Here is a 21,749-nt window from a genome sequence, read left to right as displayed (position 1 = left end):
TTGACTTATTATTCACTTTTATATAGCTTGCAGCTCTGTACTGCTGTATCTTAGTGTTCTTCCTGCAGTGGAAGTGCCTGTGGTGATGCTCCAAGGCTGCCAGTGGGAGGCCTGTTAGCATATAAGTACACTACATGCTGATGCAGAAGCTACATGCTAATGCTTAGGCGCTCTGGAGGAGAGGAGAGGACCTACCTAGCTGGAAAGTCGATTTTCTCCCCTCGCCTGGCCTTTTAAATGTTCTTGCTCTTCTTTTGTGAGCTCTGAGAATCTCTAATGTACTAAATACTCAGATGATTTAACTGAGAATTTCATACAGCAAATAATGAGTTAATACACAATTATAACGACATGTGTTTGCTGACACATTTTCTGAATGAATAAAATCTATTTACACTCTCAATCTATTTATTATTTTGATGCTCAAATGAACCCAAACAAAGCAAACGGCAGTATCTTCACACATTAACAACATGAGAGATACACCCACAACTAAATTATTTTTAGTTGCATTCTGTGTGGCAGACAGTAATACATGACCATGAAACAGTAAATGACAACAATAAGCAAAACTCATGTCAATTAATTTATGCTTACTCAGATTTTTCTTAGATAAGGGTTGTTCGCATGATTTCAGTGGCTAATGTTTGAATCAAGTTATGATCAAATGTGTGTAAACATGGTCCTCATAAAAGTCCCTGACTTCTTACATGACTGTTTTCTCCTGTGTTTCCCCTTCCTCTTGTATGTCTGTACTTGTTTGTCTGTTTGTGGGCGGTACCTTTGTTCTGGGCTTCTGGCTGAGTGACACACCTGAGGCCTGTACTACGAAGCGAGATCAACATCATGGATTTCTTTCAGTTACCCGGCTTCACCTAACCTAACAACCGTGGACCCGCATAAGCTGTATCACGACGCTGGTTAACAACTAGTTCAATCAACCCAGGGTTTCCCAATCCAGCGGCGCGCGCGTTCACATAAAAGAGGCGGTGTTTGCACAGCACGACCAATCGCAAACATCTACCAGAGCCACATATTTTACATAAGAAGAGGAAATTATAATTCTACATAAATATGAATAACACAGACACGGTTTTGCAAGCAAAACGCAATACAGTCGCTGCTTCCTAAAACAGGAAGGAAAGCTGGCAAAAAATAGCCGACGCTGTAGATGCGTAAATCACAAAGCTTATTAATATCACTTCCCCATCAGTCAGGACCAAGATCTGACCATAATTACACTTGTGCACTTTCCATAAACTGTTGTTGCTGTAGCCTAGTATTTCAGTTGCAACCCTGGCAGTGGGAAGCGATCGTAAGAGCAAATAAAAAATATAAAAACATAATTCAAACTGATTGGCAACACGTGGCTCAAGAAGCCGAGCCGATATGTAATTCCCTCCCATTACAATCTATATATTTCATAAATATACACATCAGGGAATGCTAACGGGGTTGTCGGTCTCTAAATGTTTTAACTTTTATGTGCACACCCCTTTCTCCCTCTCTCCCTCTCTCTCTCTCTCTCTCTCTCTCTCTCTCTCTCTCTCTCTCTCTCTCTCTCTCTCTCTCTCTCTCTCTCTCTCTCTCTCTCTCTCTCTCTCTCTCTCTCTCTCTCTCTCTCTCCGCGCACCGAGCTCCGCCTGATCTTCTAAGAACGGTGATGCCGTTATCAACCGAGTATTTCTTTGGTCAGTAGGCGGTGCTTTTACACCGGTTGATCTCTGATCTCCAACTTAACCTGCTCCAGGTTAGGCGTTCAGCATAAGTTACCACGGCGATTGAACCCGATCACAAGTGATCCACCTTCGTGATACAGAAAACCCTGGGTTGAACCTGAAGTTAGCTCGTTAACGTTAAACGTTAAAGCCAAAGCTCGCTTCATAGTACAGGCCTCTGACGATCATTGCCAATCAACACACCTGACAGTTTCAATCAACCATGCTGCTTAAAGACTCCTGGTTTCCTGATGTTCGCTGCCATATTATTCCTATTCAGATTATTCCTATCAAGTGGTAGAGAATCTAATTCTGCAGAATCTAGGTTATGGTTTTTGGTTTGAGTAACAGCCAGTTTGTCTTTCCGTGTCACAGAACTCTAACCATGCCGTCTGTAACCATCTCAACACCAGCTAACCACAGCTCACCTCCCTGCCCCTCGCTCCCTCCTGTTCTTCAGGTCTGGACTAAACTATTGTAAATTGTTAATCATCTGTCTGTTGTAATCTGTATGCGCCTTGAGTCCAACTACAAAACGTAACATTTGTAGAAAGTTGAAAGTTGTATTAAACAAAGGCTTACCAAATTTGCTGCTTACTTGTCAAAACTTTTGCGAAATAAGACTGAACCAAGCCTATATTGTTAGCTATATAAAAAAAATGAATAACAATGAATAGTCATTATCAATGATTGAATTGCACTTTATTGTTAGATTTCAGTAAATCTTATAATAATGTACAATGCAACCTGATCCAATGAGTGGAAGAGATTTTTTTTTTTTTTTGTTGATAACGAACAAGTATCATTTCTGACAAATGCAATCAATTCTGATTGTAAAATTAGCCTTTTCCACTCTGGTTTCTCCACTTGCATTATGATTTGTTGATACTTTGGATGGAAATGCAGCTGCTGAGGTCCAGATCTGAAGTCCTGCTGTTTAGCGGAGAATGGGCGACGTGGGAGAGAAGGAGGCTGGAATGTTAGTGGGCTCCTACTGCTGATCATACCACCTGGTCAGACAGCACACAAACACACAAACACACACACACACACACACACACACACACACACACACACACACACACACACACACACACACACACACAAACACACAAACAGCTGTTCAGGATGGTTACAAATTATGCTGGTCCTGACACTGGACCGAGGCCGAAATGAAATATGTATGTAAAGAAGCAGTCTTCAGGACTCATACCAATGAACATTGTGATCAGTGTTTGAATTCTTGAAATTGCAGATTCAAATTCAAACACTGATCTCCAGGATGCGATTTTGTAAATTAAGTTTATTATATTTTATAACAGAATAAAACCAAACCAACATTAACCGTGGTACCTGACATCTGTCTTTCTGCGTGTGTCTTTGAATGTCTGAGTCTGCCACTCTCTGACAACTTTCCTCTTCAGACAGGAAATGCATTCTTTGGTGTGTGTTTCTCAGTCTGGGAGTATGCGTGTTTTCACATGTGTGTTTGTGTGGAGACAGACATGTCTTGGTATCTTACAGTAACTGTCTGTGGAATGTAACCCACTTCCCTTGGTACCATAACTCTGCTCCTGTCTAGTTTAGCTGTGTTTGTACCTGAAACATCAAAGTTATTACAATAACTTATTTTTAGGAGACGCACAGGTCAGTAAAGTTGAAGATATGGTGATGAAAATAAAAAGTCACCAGTTATTGGAGGATATCTGTGCTGTAATGAATTGGTGACAAATCTCCACTTTTGCTAGTGATAACAATAACCTTTTAGCCATTTAACAAACTGCTGTTTCTTCAGTTATTCATATTCTGGTTTGATGCCACATCACATGACTTGTTTTGCTGTTTCTGTCAGTCTGCTCGGACAATGTGTAGATAAGCGACTGATAAGAGTTAGTTATTGGAAGGTCCTTAGAACTAAGGTTACTTTATTTTTTTTAATAGTGAATGGCAAAACACTACCCATCAGTGTTTGGTGTCTTACTAAAGGAAACTGACTTTTCCTGGTTTCACAAGAGAAGAATCACCCATCATTTAATGAGATGGGGAAAGTTTTGCATGAGTTGCACAACACAGGTATGATTCTTGGAGCAGGGATTTAAATGAATTGAACACATTCTTACTTAAATTTTAAGTGATGTGCTCAATATCCTCTAGAAAATAAGATTTCTTTGGAAATGAATATTTTGCTTGAGTTCTACATATGTTGGGGGTAAATTAGTGTCTGAAAAGAACCTTCACTTGCAAATACAGTTCAACAATTTATTACTTAAACATACAGTACCAATATTTACACTACACAATCCCTTAAGGTAAAATAGTAAAGTAGCATTTAGACAAGAATTTTAGCAAAAGTCATCCAGCAAACAACATCTTAGCATGGCAAAATTGTACACACAAACATTTGCAGACATTTACTGTACAAAACAAAATGTGGATCAAAATCAAGCTCTTGAAACAGAACCACTTGGTCTCACATTGCATGAAAGAGAAATGTTGTTTTGTGCCAACAGAGGAGATTCCTCCCTTTCTTAAAGCTAGTAGTTTGTTTTTATCGTTCTTCGAGGGCCTTGACCTGCAGCCAAAGCAGATCACTGTCATTTAAGTCCAAAGCCTGAGTTTATCTCCAAAATAAGTTGTGTGGACAGTGCAGGAGTCATAGTCTTTAAGCTACAGTAAGCATCTACATTGTACATTACAGTGCTGGTGTTGCAGCCAAACATTGATAGAGCCACATAGTCGGTCCTTTTTGGTGTGAATTGACATTCCTTCTTATTGTCAGTGCATCAGTTAGAACCAAACTGACGTCTTTGCTTTGGTCTGATCAAGAGCTGCAGTAGAGAAAGAGATACAATTACTGTTGTGCTTAGTGTCACTTACTGCACAAGTTATAATAAAGTTTGACAAACGCTTGCAAGTCAATGTATACACTGTGTAGAATGTGTTTTGTAACTACCTGAGTCATACACCTCCAAGGATCCCTGGAGGGACGAGGGAGTCCAGGTGACAGAGGCAGCCGTGACAGGGCTGTTGCGGCTGGGGTCCATTTCCGTCTTCACCCCCTCGCTGTGTGGGGAACTCCCTGCGCTGGCGCTTGGCTGGTTCTGGTTTCTAACACCAGGCAGCAGCAGAGGATTAAACCTGGGATCCAATGCTGGGCTGTGGGTTGGGTATGAATGGAGCATGTGGTGGTGGTGCCGGGTGTGGATGTGAGGATGGGGGTGAGGATGGTAGATGTTGTGGACATTTGGGTAGCCACTTGTGCTCTGGGGGTTCAGGCTGTAGGTCCAGCTATCGGGGAGGGCAGCTGGAGGCGGGAGGCTGGCCTGGGAGAGCATGTGGTCAGCCCACAGAGCTCCATCCGGATGGTTGAAGGAAACGGGGCTGGAGGAGAAGTCTGGGTGGACTGAGACAGACACAGAGGGAAGGCAAGGACTGGCCTGGGATGGATAGGTGCTGTTCCACACTGAGCTGCTATGACCCTCGGAGAGAGACCCACCATCTGAAACAAACCCGTCACAAAGACATTATACTTCAATACACTGCCACTAAAAACTATTCCAGTGTTTTAAACAATAATAATTACGATCAAATTCATGTATTTTACTCTTGAGAACTATTTCAGATTAGTTGCCCCCCTCACCTTTCCAAGAGGCAGACGGCTGAGTCACTCTGATCTGTTTTGTCTCGCTGTTGAAGGTGCTGGACTGACTGAGAGCCCGGGAGAAGTGCTCATCGACCACGTCACCGATGTCGCCTTGAAAGTAGGTGAACAAAACGCACCGGGAGCTCAAGTACTCTGCCTCTGCTGGTTGAGTACCATCCTTCAGCTCCGAATCGGGTGTGGATCTAAGACCTGATTCGGTTCCTGGTGCTCCAGGACCCTGCCGGAGGCCCTGATCCCTGGAAAGCATCGCTCTTCCTCCTCCTTGCTGCTGCTCCATACACTCCTGCATCTTACTGTAAACACTCAGCCTCCTCTGGAGGAAGAGAGAGAGAGAGAGAGAGAGAGAGAGAGAGAGAGAGAGAGAGAGAGAGATACATTTACAGATCCAACCAGGAATAAACTTGAGTTTGATAATATATCGAATGAATGTCATTTTAGTAAAGGCTAAATATGGTTTTAGAGCAATCAATTCCTATCTGTTTATTTGTGTAGACACAATCAAATCATAAATAAATAATTTCAAAGTATCATACCATTTTTTTTAATTTTTTTTTATTATCTGGGAGCAGCTTGGGAACTGTGTGTGAAAATGAGTTTCTTTTTTCCCATACTGCATTCCAACTATTTGTAAAGCTCAGTGTGCCTCATCCACATTCCTGAGTGACTGACCCGCTGTCATTACATCACCATTTGACCACAGGATTAATAGTTCCGTGTCATTACGCCTGACCTGAGGTGAATACCGATCCTCAGGCTGGAATTTAATCATTCAAAACTGAAATTGAAGTTAAGAGGTGTATGTATGAGGCTTAAAGAAAGTTTGAGGTGATGTCCTGAAGAGAAGTTAGCAAATATAGATACACCCTATTAAGTAAAAAAACGTAAGATGGATTATTTTCTGTTTTTTAAGTCTACAAAATGTTCTTTTGATTTTAGGGCAGGTGACATTATCGAACTTTATGGTATCCCCAAAATTAACTTACATTGTTTTGTAGCCTAATACTTATTTTCTTTAGTATCATAAATAACTTCTAGGCTATTACAGTTGTTAGTTATGCTGTTTAAGTTTTGGACACAAATAATTCACACTTCCACCCACCTCTTGAAAAACAATGTCCACGTAACGTTACTTCAAAAGTTGTATGTAGAATATCTCACCTGTTGTTGCTGGTGGTGGTGATTATAGTAGGTCGCCTTGTACGCCGCTGCAGGGAGGTAGTGCGCTCCATAGCTTTGGTGGTACATCACATCCAGGCAACTCATAGCGACGGACCAGAGCGGTTAATGAAAAGAGAAAGTCGGAGGAGAGAAACGCGCACAACACTGCCGAGGGCGACTCTCCACTCCTAAACTTCAGACGGGCTGTATCCTCCGAGCCATCGGTGCTTCCATATATGCCCAAACGCATACAATAGCCATGTCGTCCAGTTTACATACAGACAATGTGCCTCCCGTTGCGCGCTCCACCAGCACCACCCGGGGCCACAAAATGGATCAAAATGGTATGAGACACACACACACACACACACACACACACACACACACACACACACACACACACACACACACACACACACACACACACATACACACACACTGTATCCTAAAAAAGAAAAGAAAAAAAAAACTATTCTCTGACAAGTTTTTAGATCGCCTCTGATTGGGTAAGTAATCCTTTCCCTCCTTCTCTCTCTTTCTGTTTTGGAGGGGAGTTATATTTAGATATTTAGAGAGGGCTGGGGCCATTTACTCACGCCCACCAGGGAAGGGCCTGCATGGAGCAGTGGAGTTTAGCAAGGCACTGACACAGCCATGAGTCTAATGGTTCTATTCCCTCTGGTGGCACTTATTCATAAAAGTTCCATGCATTCATATAGCCTACTACTGTGGGTCACATAAAGATCTCATAGTTCAGAGACCCCCATGTGTCGGAGTTTAGGGAGGGGGCCAGGACTTTGCAGGAGTCCCTCTGCACAGAAAATTTGGACCAGATACCTGAACGTTTTTTTAAACATCGCATTCATTAAGTAAACTACTCAATTATATTGGCTGTTTATTTTATATCCCATCGTGAATGTCTAAATGCTGTTTCAAAACTGTCTCTAAACTTCCAGGAGCAAAATTTATGATTTGTAAAATGTATTTATTTGTTGGCCTACAAACAATATCTAGTCTAAAAAAAATGCTGCAATCACACTTTAAAATATACACCAAGTTTTTAATTGTAGAATGCAAACTCCAACCTGGGAGGCTACGTCCCCTTAAAGTAATACAATTGGCTACTTTGAATAGATTCAGAAGCAGATTGTATTACGTAAACCCTAGGTGAACAATGTCACCTGCAGGTCAACTTTGAGCAACAGGTGCTACTCAAAGCCAGGTGCATTTTAGTATGTCACCTTTAAAAGAAGAATTTAAATACCTTGAGATAGAGATAAAAGAGGGCTACAGTAAAAAGAAACAGAAAACTGTTTTGGATTGAAAAGTATTGTGTGTGTGTGTGTGTGTGTGTGTGTGTGTGTGTTCTTGTTTAACTATATTTGTGGGGTCCAAAACCCGGGAATACAGTATACTTGTCAGGACAGCTTTGTGGGGCCAAAATGCTGGACCCCACAACTTTAAAGGGCTGTTTGAGGGTTAAGACTTGGTTTTATGATTAGGGTTAGAATTAGGTTATGGTTAGGGTGAGGGTAAGGGTTAAGGTTAGGCATTTAGTTGTGATGGTTAAGGTTAGGGTAAGGGGCTAGGGAATGCATTATGTCAATGACGGGTCCCCACAAAGATAGTGAAACACACTATGTGTGTTGTGTGTGTGTGTGTGTGTGTGTGTGTGTGTGTGTGTGTGTGTGTGTGTGTGCGCGCGCGTGTGTGGACTGAATGAATGAAAGTTGCTCAAATCACCCATTCCTCAGTCATTCTTGCCATATTAGATCTTAAATATGTGTGTTTTCCCCTTCATTGGATAGCAGACAGTATGGAGACAAACCAGAGAGGAGGAGAGAGAAAGGGATAAAACATGAAACAAAGATCCCCAGTTGAAATGTAATCATAGACGTGGTATGTCCTTTAACCATTCGGCTGCCAGGACACCCTGATTACTGCAATGTAGTGCTGTAACTGTTCCTTATCAGATTTCCCTCTTTGATTGAAGCTCCCTGACTGACTGACTGACTGGCTGACTGATTGAGTTGAGCTGTTTTCTGCCACCTGTTGGTGATGCCTGTGACATGACATGGCTGTCAGTTTGATCCTTGAGCCACACATTCAAACCATCGGTAATATAAGCAATTGACCCCAAGTAGGAGATGTTGATCTTTAGTGAATAGATAGATACTCTTTGAAATGAATGAAAAATAATTAAGGACTGTTGGCTGATGATGTTTCAATTTCACAGAATGAATAAGAATCATGGGCAGGCACATTTCATTTATTGTAAATTGTTCAAATTATTTTAAAATGAAGATTTAACTCTTTTTTACCCATTCAAAGAAAAACAAAATAACAATTTGATGTCACACATTCCATATGTGTTGCTATTATAGTGGCTTTGGATGTAGACATTGAGATTTTTTTATTCTTTTTTTTTCACATCATGTTTTCCCGGTTTCCCCTTAGTCCATTCACTACTGATTTTAACTTTCTTCCAGTTAAGTTGAGTTGTTGTGAATCTGTTATCATAAAGGCATTCAAATTAGGCTGATTATTCATAGTCTATTTCAATTGTCTATATGAGAAGTGATTCCCAGGCTACTTTGAAAACTATTACCATAGTTGTGCTTCTAAGTACACATACAGTATACATATGGTATTGTACCTATTCACTGTGTGGCTGTTTTGTTTACCAGCTTGTTAATGGAACTTGTTCCATGGTTGCCACCAAGACATATCTGGGTTATGTACAGGTACATACAACACCAACAAGGTAGGGCTGGGCAGTATATCAATATTATATAGACATCGATATGCTGTATGAGGCTAGATATCGTCTTAAATTTTGGATACCTTAATATCGTGATATGACACAAGTGTTGTCCTTTCCTGGTTTTAATTTAGAATGTATTTTATTTAAACAGGGACAATGCACAAGTTAACATTAACCTTGTATAAGAACAAGGAAAGAGGCATTGTACCGGGTTGTAGCACAAGTGCTATTTTCTGCCAGTAGTCCCTTGGCAGGTCAGTAAAACAATAAAAATTCCATGTGAAGTGAAATACAAACCATCAAAATATACAATTTTATAACCACAGTCACACCTAATTCACAATAAAAACTATCATGTTCTCAATCGTTCCTCCTTCCTAAAACCAGCCCGCCCCCCCACCCCTTCGCAACAAAGCTATGCAATCAAAATCCTTACCTCTCCCAATATAAAGGCTACATTACAGAAAATGGATGTCACTTTCTGAACTTAGCAGACTTACTAGCTGTTTTATTATTTGCCTTTACCCACTTAGTCATTGTATCCACATTATTGGTGATTATTTATCAAAATTCTCATTGTGTTAATATTTAGTCAACCCTAAAATATCGCCACAGTATCAACATCGATGCATTCGGTCAAACATATTGTGATATTTGATCTTCTCCATATCGCCCAGCTCTACAACAAGGCAATGTCAAAATCCAGCATCTTTCTAGGATTACATATTGCTTTTCATGTTCACCTTTCTTCCGTGTTCAGTGAGCATATTATATCAAAGTACTGTGGATTGATTTAACATTTAGCTAACCTCAGTGTTTACTAAGTAATAAGGACTAGTCTTTGAAATTAAATAATTTGTGGCTAAGGGTTGCCTGGATGTTGGCATCACTCCACCCCCATGATCATCACCCCTGCCAGCAGTTTGTTAAGCTCTACATCATTTTTGCTTGCCAACAAGATGTGATGAGAAGCAATGCACAGCTTCTTGTTATCGTGGCTGGCATTTCCTGCAAGCTCCATGACTTCAGTGCACAGGTTTCTCCCAAACAGCCTCAAGGTGCACTTAAGCACCAGCGCCACACGTTCAACATTGCCCTTCCTGAGCTCTGAGAAAGCGATTCCACTGCCCATTTTGGCTTGGGTACATCTTACCTGGCCAGAGATCTCCAGTCGGATTGAGTCAAGAGGTAAACTTGAATCCAGATTGCACAGTATGAGAAAAAGTGATCCAAAAATATGCCGGGTAATTACACTTTACACATTACACTGACTAACATCTCAAGCCAAAGAAGAACATGTCATTAAAATAGCTGACATGAAAACATGCAGAACTTCAGGGCATGCTTACAAAGGGGTTTTAAATATTTAAGCTTGAGTGCCAACTTCATTTTATAACACACAATTTCACAAATGACAAATGATTCCCATCCCTGGCACCATTATTTTGCAGTTGAAATTGACACAGCAAAGGGAAGCATATGTTCCCACGGTTTCAATATCCTTTTAATATGACACATTAAGGAGAGTTCCAAAAGGTTTAATGTTATCCAAATGTTTTTCCCTTCAGTCAAATGTTCAATGTCCCGATAAGTCGAAATCACAAACCTACAGTTTACTGTATATACACAGGGCCCTGGGAACATAGGGATGACCCCCAGCAGGCTGCTGCAAAGGCAGACAGTAATTAGATCGATTGTAAATGAGGAAAAAAAAGTGATTTAATGTGACATTTTTGCCTGGTTTCCTGGCTGGCTGGTTACCTGGCTTCCTGGCTGCTTGCTGTCACTAAGATTTGGTTGTCTGATATGTAGAAACTGACCTTCCGTCTCACATTCAGTAAATGTTAATACATAACACTACAAGTGAAGACTTTAGTTACTGCTGTCAAATGGATTTTTTGCAGAGGTGTAAAATGTGTTTTTATATACGATAATTTGATCATACTGTATACGAACCCAGCGCTGTTGAGCTTCCATTAGTACTTTAATCACTTTTGAACTGTGTGTGGGCATTCGCCCTTTAATGACTGACTGAGTGTAACACCTTGGTTGAGATGGGTGTATCTTCAAGCAGCTAACATGCCCCCCTTACGCACCTGTTGATGATTCTTATTAAGGGCTTCATTGCCCATTCTCTCCAAGGACGCTGATGAAGATGTAACTCTACATTGAAATGTTAGTCACTGTTTTGCACCTTAAGTAATGAAACCATGAAGTAAGAAGACATCTGTGTTGCACCGGCTATTTTTTGTTACTTTATACCGTTTTTGTCCTGCCTTGGTTGCACCGGATTGTTGTGGTCTGCAGAAGCGCAGAGAACTTTCTCTTTTTTATCTGCCATTAGTACTCTTTGAAGCCTCAACACACACACACACACACACACACACACACACACACACACACACACACACACACACACACACTGTATACTGAAAACATTTACACAGCCCTCTCATTTCCATTCCCACACACCAACATCAACATCAATCCATCATGTACTGTATAGTCACGCTCAAAGGCCTTTCGGCTTGTCTCAGTAGGAAAAGCACAGGTGTTACTAATAACATTAACGATGACTCTGCTCTATTCAAGTGTCCCAGTAAGCCTTGACAGTGAGCCAGCATGCACAATAGCAGGGCCCTAAAACTGAAGCAGCTAAAAGGAATTCAGTCATCACTAATTGTATTATTTACACCTGTGCTTTTCCCTACTGTGACATGTGAAAATGTCTTCTGTGAAAAAGGCCTTTTGGTCAATAAAACTCAGTACGTCTGTTTTTCCAACATGAAGCTATGGGACCCCACATCTAAGCTATTCACACAAAATACAGGCATTTAAAAAAAAGAATTTAAGGTCAAAAGCTTAGGCCATATCATTTTTAGTCCATAGATCCATCTGAAAAGAAAATGAATCTCTGCATTTACACATGAAAAGCAAAGAGGCTAAAAACATTTGTTATTTAGGATACAGAATTGCTTCAATGTCTAAATGAAAGATATCTTTTTTCTCTCACTTTACGATTCATTTTCCTCTTCTCGTTCTCACTCTCACCTTTCATCAGTGTGTATTTGCCCCACTGTTAGATCTAGTGAAATGTAAATGCTGGTTGCCAGGTGCCACATCTGATGAGACCTTGGAGACAATGGCAAGTGAGTAACAGTCTCATCATTTTCCCTCATGTTTCATTCACTTTGAACAAAGGGAGCGTGTATTATTCAGTCGCAAGCTGATGGTGAGATTAGACATCTTGGAAGTGGGGCAGCATTCTGAAAGAAAAGTACTAATACAGGAATTACAACAAAAAAAAAACATTTAGAGTTTTGCTTATTTCAGAAGAGCTCAACTGTGCCCATCAAGGTCCATGATAAGAAAATGCTTCAATTAATATTTCCCAAATCTTTCCTAACTTTCAAAAATGCAATAGCTCACTGTGTCCTCCAGAATTGAAATTGTATTTAAAGAATACTAATAGTAACAACCAATGCATGGTCAATTCACTGAGCCCTTCCACAATGAATAAGCAATTCAAAATCTATCACAATAAAGTTGGAAAACAGTGACCTGGCCAGATATTTAATTTAACCGTCAATATCCGCCCCATACATCGTTCAAATCCTACTGCTGCCTGCATGTCTTAACTGACACTTGCTCATTCTGACAGCACCGGCAGACAAAGAGACTGATTATCAAATTGTGCAGAGATGGCAGAGTTAGTCCGCATCTCCATCTAGTGTTTTCATAGAGGAAATCGTGTCCCTCGCTGCCTTCGCCTGCTGTGGAAGTGGGGCAGTGGAACACTCAGAGTGATGCCTGCAGACAGTGCAGGAAGTATCAACAGACAGATTTATAGTGGTGTCGCATACACACACATGCACACACTCATCCAATCATGCACACTTGATAGTGCATATTACAACATGCAGATATACATGAGCTCTCTGACACAGACGCTGGACCTCAGGGGTTTTCCACTAAACATCTGGAGCAGCCTGTGCCGCTACTCCTCTGCTTCTTAATGAGGCACAGAGATGATTATTAGTGGATGTTTTCGAGGGGAAAACGGAGGGAGGAGAATGGAAGGGACAGAAATTAAAGTGGAGTTGGAGAATTGTTTGCTTTTCCTGCTGTTATAAACCCTTCAAAGAACGAGGTGCACCTCCAGTGCTAAAAGAAAGATCTAAAGAAAGTTCTCATGCCTAGTAAACTTCCACTACTTTAGATCACAGACACATTTCAGAGGCACAGTTTTCTCTGGGAGGAAGGGGGTTTTGGGGATACATCCCAAGAAAACAAAAAAAAAACAGGTCACAAGTGTTGTGGCCCAGATCTGAGTCTCAGAGGTAAAAGAAAGTTCAACCCTCTAAGTTTGGAGACATTGACGCCGACGCTTAAAACTATTTTATCAAACATAAAGTACAACGCTTTTTGTCTCTTTCTCCGCAAAAAATGCAGCATCTTGCCAAATTAAAAGATCTACCTTTTTTTCAACCTTACACTTCACTCCTGATGAGGCAGGTGTGAGATAACGCTGAGTGCTGTTGATGATATCTCACATTAAGCAGACTGCAACATCATGAGTTTTGCAGTGCGGTTGCTATCGTTCTTTTGCCCTGGGGAGAGTTTATAGAAACGCACACCTGCCTGAGCTGACTCTCTGGACCACCTGAAGATGATGATAATGATGATGAGGATGATAATGACGATGATGATGAGGACGATAAGGTTCCTGTGCAGGCAAATAAATGAACACTGTACACGCAGGCTCCCTCACGTATGTTTGGTTACTCTAAGACCATTAACGATGTACATTTTGTAGAATTTAGGCAGTTTCATTCCTGGAAAATCCTACAAAACATTTACAGTATTTTAGAGTTTTGATGATAAAGATGATAAGTTTAAAATTGTGGATGAAAACATTTTACAGTGGGTACCACTATCCACTATACAGTTCATATTTCATTGTCATAAACCTCTGAGACTTTAAGTCAAAAATAAAATACATCTAAAAAAAAGACAGTATCTGCACAATTAAATAGCTGACAACTGGTCAAACTCTTCTATTATTTCACACATACACACTTGCTATTTGTGTGCCTATAAATTCAGTGGTTAATTCCATGCAGTTGCTACTATAATGTAGTGTGTGTGTGAGAGATGGGGGAGGGGTGCAAACATTAGAGTCTAATTAAAGAACCATTAGTGCATCTTCAAGTGCATGGAGTGATGCAATATTGGAGGACTTTTATTCACTGTCATATTCAGAACAAAATCTCTGCTTACTATATATACAACAAGATTAGCCTCTAATTCAAAACTAGAAGATGAGTCTTGATATATAATTCAGTTAAAATTAGACACAAAACAACATGGTGGGATGATTAGCACTGTAGCACCAGTGTGTTTTCTAATGAGCAAAAGACATTTGTAAGTTAATGGAAATGGAATTTTCATGTTTAGCCAAAGGAAAACACTGTTAACAAGGGCTTTTTTTCGTCAAACAAAAGCGCCACGCTTTTGCCTTTTCATTATCTCAGTGATTCCACATATTCAGTTTTAATTGCTCTAGCTATTATTGTGCATTTTATAAATGAAAATGGGAGGTTTAATTGCAAAGACTAGACAAAGAGAAATACTTCTTTCACAGCGTGCGTGCTTGTGTGACTGACGGCCTCCGCCCATACTATCTGTCTGATAACAAAGTGACCAGTGCAAATTAGGTTCCCTTAGAGTCACCATGCTGACCTTGCTTAAAAAGCAGATAATTACTTAGTCCATCCTCCAGTTTTAACTCATATTCTGCATGTCTAAAGATAAAGGAAACTGCCCAGGCTGCCCAGGCAGAATTTAATGAGATGATGCAGACTCAAAGACAGGGTCATGTTGATGGAGGGGGAATATACTTGACAGATGTGTGTCCTCCTTGGAGGGTCAACCTGGGAGGATTTCTTCTTTTAAACAAAAGCTGGACGTGGATTTGAATGTTAAATCTGAAAATCCACAGCTAATTGGAAAAAAAATATACTGGAAATGCAGGGGATTTGGCTTCATACTTTGGATATGTGTGAAATTAAGCATACACGTTCCTTTCCATACTATTTTGCTTCATTACTTTTTTTCCCTACATTCTGACGTCTGGTTTAAACAATGACATGAAGAATGCAGATTTGATTCATATTATCTGTGACGGTAATAAAATGCTCTCCAGGTAAGACACAGCATGAATAAATAACACAAAGGAATGAGCGGAGACACAGGAACCTTCTTTTGCTGCGTTGGCACCTTGAGCCAAAATATGGGACACGGCCTTTTTGGGGCCCTGGGTAAGATTTTGCTTTGGGGGCTGCCCGTCCATATTTTGGTGGTCCAAGCTTTTTTCCACCTTTACAAAACTACTAATATCCCTCCATTGCAATGGTTACTGCTGGAAAAGCTTACTTTTAAAAAAATAATATATAAGTACTAAATTGAGAACATGTATTGTTTACTTTGTTAAGTATGACTATATGGGGAGATATCTTCAAAAGCCATTTTTGGCTTATAACCTCTTGTTCAATTTGTTTTTCATGTGTATGTGCAAATGAAAAAAAAGGAGCTCAGACCTACTGCCTATATTCACTTATGTCTTTTGTGCTCTCTCTTGCAATACAATTTTGTGTTTGCTCTGTTTGTGCTCATATTTTCACATGTTAAGCCATTTATAAAGGGCAATAAATAAAAATAAAAATGATGGTGTTTGAATTGTATGGCACCCAATATTTAGCATTAATAAATCTCAAAGTAATATGTGTCCCTGGGAACGTGTCCAGTGTGTTTTCGGTGAGCATAGTTGTATTACAGAATAAGAAGACCCTTCTTAATTTAACATTTAATTATTTATTACACAAGACTAAAATAGAAACTGGTGTAAAAGGTGTAAAACTGCTAGCTGAAGGTGATTCTCTGCTCTTCCAGCTTGATGATTATTAAATGACATACATACTAACCTTACTTGCCTGTCCAGATGTCATTACAAATTACACTTGATTCACATTAATCTCAATGCAAAACATTTTCATGTAATACACATATTAATCTTGCTTTTCAGAATATGGCATTCAGATGTATTTGTATTATATTACAAATACATCCATGTACCACATGCCAGATACATGTTGTTTCTCAGTTATCTGATTAATAAAGCCTACTTTGTCTGTTTCCTTCCTCACACAACTCCCCAAACCTTGTCTGAGCTCGTCCTCTGTTGCCCTTCTAGTTCTAATAACTCTGATTCCCTCATGCTAATGGTGTGTCTGTGCCTCGGCCCCTGCTGGGACCACCAGCCTACTTCTTGTGGTCACAGCTTGGCCCCAGGGCGAGGAGGACTACGGACTGGAGAGACACAAGAGGGAGAGAGAGAGATAGAGAAAGAGAGAAAAGAGGGAAAAGGGAGAAAGAGGGTTCTGCTTTGATGCATGTAGGGTCTACCCTCAGACAGATTGGCCTCCTCAGGCAAAAAGGACCTGTGGGTAAAAGAGGGTGTCATTGAACCGTGTGTGTGTGTGTGTGTGTGTGTGTGTGTGTGTGCCTCACTGAGTGTGACATCCAAAATTGGGTGCCAGCAGCAGATTTAAACAATAATACCTCTCTGTTTGACCTTACTCACAAAACCAACAACATGTCTACATGATGTGTGTGCCACAGTGTGTGTATGTGTGTCTGCACATGTTCATATGTATAGGCCACACACCTGCATCTACATGCTAAATCTGACTTGTGTTAGGGGTGTGTGCATGTGCTTCATGGGAGGCTGGGGAGGTTGTGCGTGGCAACGATGATGAGCAAACACTACAGGGGAGAATAATCTCTCATTACCCATAATTCCCTGATGTTGCACTGCGCCGGTGAGCGCGACTAGATTCGTCCCACGGGCAGAAATGAGTGGAGTCACTCACTCGATTTATTAGACCATCCCTAGCCCCCTGCCCCCTGCCTCCCCCGCTGCTATCACCCTGTCTTCCTGCCTCCTAGCATCCCTCAGTCTCTATTCCACTCTCTCAGCCACCTGCTGTCTTGCATATGTCCTAAATCCTCTTCACTACAGTACTAACACACTTTATTTGAAAACTGATTAAAATCTGATGTTAGAGGTAATTCTTCTTAAAAGTTCCCCATACATACAGTGTTGTACTAATCAATTCTAACAAACTGCATCATTTTAAAAGTGGATGAACATGATTCGCACGTATCTTATTTTGAAGGGAATTGTTGAAATGTTTTGGAAATTAGCTCAGGACCTCTGTCAGGATTTACAGACAAGGGGACAACATTTTCCAAATTGGGCCCATCATCCAACCCACTCCAGCACCATAGACCTTTCCATGGGGCCTCGTGCACCTTGGACGGGGTCACGGAGGACGGAGGACCTGAATAAGCTTATTCATTTAAATCCAGAGAGTTTGATGAGAAGGTCAATGCCACTCTTGACATGTCTGTTAAATTTGAGGCTATAGCCAGAAGCCTGTTAGCTTAGCTTGTCATCAAGACTGGAAACAGGGGGGAACAGCAAACCTGGCTCCATCCGAATGCATACAAAACCTTTGAATCTTACTAGTTATCATGCTCTCTTTCGTTTAATCCGTACAAAAATAAATATGTAATTTACATTAATTACTTATTTATTATGAAGTTGCGCAGTGACCTCCGGATGTCTTGTCATCACTTTGAGGTTGCTAGGCAACCAAATTTACTATCTTACTGTCTACTGTTGCCGAGAAATAGTCTGGCACATAACCAACCCCGTATAACTAAAAACTTGTTGTTTTTACCGTTTTTGTGCAGATTAAACAAACAAAAAATATTAACTTATACTAAGCTAAGATACCTGGCTGTAGCTTCATATCTAGCAGACAGATTTGAGTTGTATTAATCTTGTCATCTAATTTACGACAACAAAGCAAAGAACATTTCATGAAAAGTCAAACTATTCCTAAATAAAGTGACAATCAACAGCATATACCTGTAAGCCTACGGAAGCAGAGTCCAAGGTATTTGTTTAGATCAAGGTTCCCTGATTAGTCTTTCTGTCTATCCTGTGAACTGTAACTTCTCCCCCTGTCCCTGTACTTATCTTTGATTGTTGATTCCCTCTTTTCCTCTCTGTGAATCTGCCCTCTATTCTCCTCTTCCTTTAATCACCCTGGTACTCTTTGTGTCCTCCCTGCCTCCTTCTATCCATCCCTCTCCATCTGGATAGCAGTGAAGTATCCATCCATCAGAGAGAAGTACTGTTGAAATCCCGTGCCTCCCATCACAGCCCCTTGTTTCTCTGTTTGCATACATACATATTTCAGCCTGCCTACATGTCAGGGGCACAGAGAAGAATGCAGCATATGGTCATATCTTATATCCTATTATGATTCAGGATTTACGCATGATAAATATGGGGAATGAGAGATACAGTCTGAGGAGGCCTGAGGGAGCTTAGTTGAAATTCTATTGCAAATGACAAAATAGAAACACATAAACAAATACATGGTTTTGCTGACATATGGGGCCGTCTATTGCTGTAAAAATGAAACATCGAGTCAGGATTGTCTGTCTTTGTTGTGGTGGATATGATTGTGTCTGAAGTTGATTTCTAATAGACATTCAAGCTAAAAAAGAGTCACATAAAGGTGCAAGAATATAATATGGTTGGAAACAGAAAAACCTTGCCATTTTTGTGTGGTTATTAAGAATGAAAATGGCCAAATTGTTATTATTTGTAAAATATCAGTCAGTTCTGTTTCTACCAAAAAAAGGGCCTTTGCTAGCGTTCCATTGGGAGCACTTCTGATTAAAAGTTTGTTTCGTGCATGTATTACTGACAACAACCGCTTTCACTCATACATTGCTGGACCCAACACTTGGCTTTATCATTGGATGTCCATGAATGGGTTTATCTGTGAAGAGGAGAAAAAACACAAGTGTTACAAGAATAACTCCACAACCAAAAGCAATTTTTTGATGATACCTTAAAGCTGAAAAGCTTGATGTGCTTTATGGCTGCGACTCCCACTGATTGTGCAGAGATCTCATTTCACACATGAACGTCTCTCTCTTGTGTGTGTGTGTGTGTGTGTGTGTGTGTGTGTGTGTGTGTGTGTGTGTGTGTGTGTGTGTGTGTGTCCATACACTCTGTAGTTAGTGCCTTAACATTACATTTCTGCTTGCCCCGGGCTACATCACAGAGAGGAGGAGATTATGAGATAGTTGAAGCAAGTGGAGAAAAAAGGGGAGAAAGTGATGCTGAAAGACAGTGTAAGTGAAAAAGATATGAGAGGCATTTATTTGCATTTTATTTCTTAGTCGTTTCATTCATAACTTTCATTGGTTGCACCTAACACAAAACATGTTGCACAAGTCACTATCTGTACAGTGGACAAGTTTTGCAAAATATTAAATATTAAAGGCCCAATATATCCATCACAGGTAGAGTCCGAGATTTGAACCACGTGTATTGATTTACATGCTCCTACTTTGTAGCAGCAAAGCAGACAGATACAAGCTTAGTACCTGCAGGCCCTCTGGGTGCTTGGGGCTGGAGTTATCACCACAGGGGCCCTCTGATGATCAGATCGTTTAGTGGGGGTCCCTGTAGTCCTCCACTGATTAGCGACAACCATCTTCCCTAATAACCTTAACAAGAACAACGCCTCAGGACGACATGCTGATGCACACAGGCAAGTGTGCGCGCACACACACACACACACACACACACACACACACACACACACACACACACACACACACACACACACACACACACATACCTCCTTTGAGACTTTGAGATAGAGAAAAGAGCTAAGGGCACCCCATCCTCCTCTCCTGCTCAAAGTCACCCCTCTCTCCTCTGCTCCAGCCATAACTTGGCATCTCTCACTATTTCTGGGCTGAGACCCCCCCCCCACCACCACCACCACATTGCATCTTTTGTGCTACCTCCCACCGCTACCTCCAATACAGACACACACACATGCACCAAAATGAGTTGGTTATGGTTCAAGAGTCCCACCATCGCACATAAAGTTGCTCTCAGCATTAACATGAAATAAGACAATACGAATAAATGAATACACGCTGGAGTGCAGGGAAACCCTCGCCTCTCGGGATAAAGAGATGAGGAAGGAAATTGAGAAGAACAGAATATATGTTGCTGTGGAAGCCGTGGGGGTTATTTTGTAGACAAGAACTTCCTCTGTGTATTGTTTCCATACAGAAGTATACATATTTGTGTGCTATGACCAGTGTACTGATACAATGTGCTATGCTATGCATAGACTGCTTGAATACACTACATGCAAAGAAACACTTGAAAAACTGAAAGGAATGGAGAGCCAATTAAGACACCAGTTAGATTAAATATCCTGTAAATAGGAAATGTAAAATCCATGTCAACTCAATATAACTTCATTTGCTTGCTTAGCCTTATCATTAAGCAATAATGAGAAATGTACGGAAGTACATTGCATTCAAAAAATAAAAATAAATTAGACATTATTATTAGACCTTATCTCGTAATTATGAGTTACTATAATATATAGAAAATATGTCCTAATTATGAAATCAGGATTAATTCTGAGCTCAGGCTTTTATTTTGAAATTGTGTGTTTACTTCTGCTTCCTTCTCACTGGACTCCGCTCATCCCTGTTTCTGCATCAGAATGCTGTAACATCTTAGCACAATGTTTAGTCTGTGTTAAGTGTATTCATCTGTGCTGCGGTAGTGATGGTAAAGACTTGTTTTAGTAATTAGCCTGCTTGCTGGCTACTAAGCTAACCTTACTAGCTTGCTCTGTGTTTTTATTGTTGCTGTGAACGTTTCCTCCACAGAGAAAAGTAAAAGGCTTAAATCAATCTGATGACTCTGTGCTCTTTTCACAGGCAAACAACGAGACAGCCCAGAGCCCCCGCTGTAAAACACCAGACTCATGCGAACGGCAATACACAATCAATCAATCAATCAATCAATCAATCAATCAATCAATAAACACATTTATTAAAATACCACGTGTGTTTTTATAACCCTTGTACTAATTATGCAAATATGTGCATTTTTTGTCTAGTAATGATTAATATAGCATTAAATCTGTCTACAGTAATTACAGCCTGTGTTTGCTAATTATAATAGAGCCATGTTGGTAGCTTTAAATGTGGTGTCTAATTACAGCATCATTTTGTAGTGAGGATAGAATAACGTGTAGCATATTTTTGATCTGGTATGGCATTGTATTTGATTTCATACACAATTAGACACAATTTAATAAGATCATATTAGACTATGATCTTGTTAAATTGTGTCTAATTGTGTATTAGTTGGTTTCTAATAAGAGTATATTTATTTGGGTTTAATATGGGAATATATGCGGTTTCTAGAGGTTATAACTGTGTTTGTTTCCACATTTTTTCAGTTTTGGTCTCGTGTGAT

General features: G+C 40.4%; 1 protein-coding gene across 1 annotated transcript; it reads right to left on the bottom strand.

Annotated features, from left to right (window-relative positions):
- Nucleotides 1-3,963: 3,963 nt before the first annotated feature.
- vgll3 (vestigial-like family member 3) lies at nucleotides 3,964-7,069 on the bottom strand. The gene is made up of 4 exons (XM_078261622.1): nucleotides 6,541-7,069; nucleotides 5,359-5,695; nucleotides 4,672-5,217; nucleotides 3,964-4,546 (listed from the first exon to the last, which is right to left on the bottom strand). The coding sequence occupies exons 1-4, from the start codon at nucleotides 6,643-6,645 to the stop codon at nucleotides 4,506-4,508; spliced, it is 1,029 nt and encodes a 342-aa protein (XP_078117748.1). The 5' UTR covers nucleotides 6,646-7,069; the 3' UTR covers nucleotides 3,964-4,505.
- Nucleotides 7,070-21,749: the final 14,680 nt, after the last annotated feature.

The sequence above is a fragment of the Sander vitreus genome, chromosome 11, assembly GCF_031162955.1.
Source record: "Sander vitreus isolate 19-12246 chromosome 11, sanVit1, whole genome shotgun sequence".
Lineage (NCBI taxonomy): Eukaryota > Metazoa > Chordata > Actinopteri > Perciformes > Percidae > Sander > Sander vitreus.
The sequence above is the reverse complement of the archived record's forward strand: the minus strand, read 5'-3'. Positions and strand labels throughout refer to the sequence as shown.

What these genes read in the sequence shown, in the direction of transcription:
- vgll3 (XM_078261622.1), bottom strand. Translation starts at nt 6,645, where the DNA reads ATGAGTTGCCTGGATGTGATGTACCACCAAAGCTATGGAGCGCACTAC. An exon ending in ACCACCACCAGCAACAACAG is followed by an intron (nt 5,696 to 6,540) that starts GTGAGATATTCT and finishes CTCTTCCTCCAG; the next exon opens with AGGAGGCTGAGTGTTTACAG. An exon ending in CTTGGAGGTGTATGACTCAG is followed by an intron (nt 4,547 to 4,671) that starts GTAGTTACAAAA and finishes TCTCTACTGCAG; the next exon opens with CTCTTGATCAGACCAAAGCA.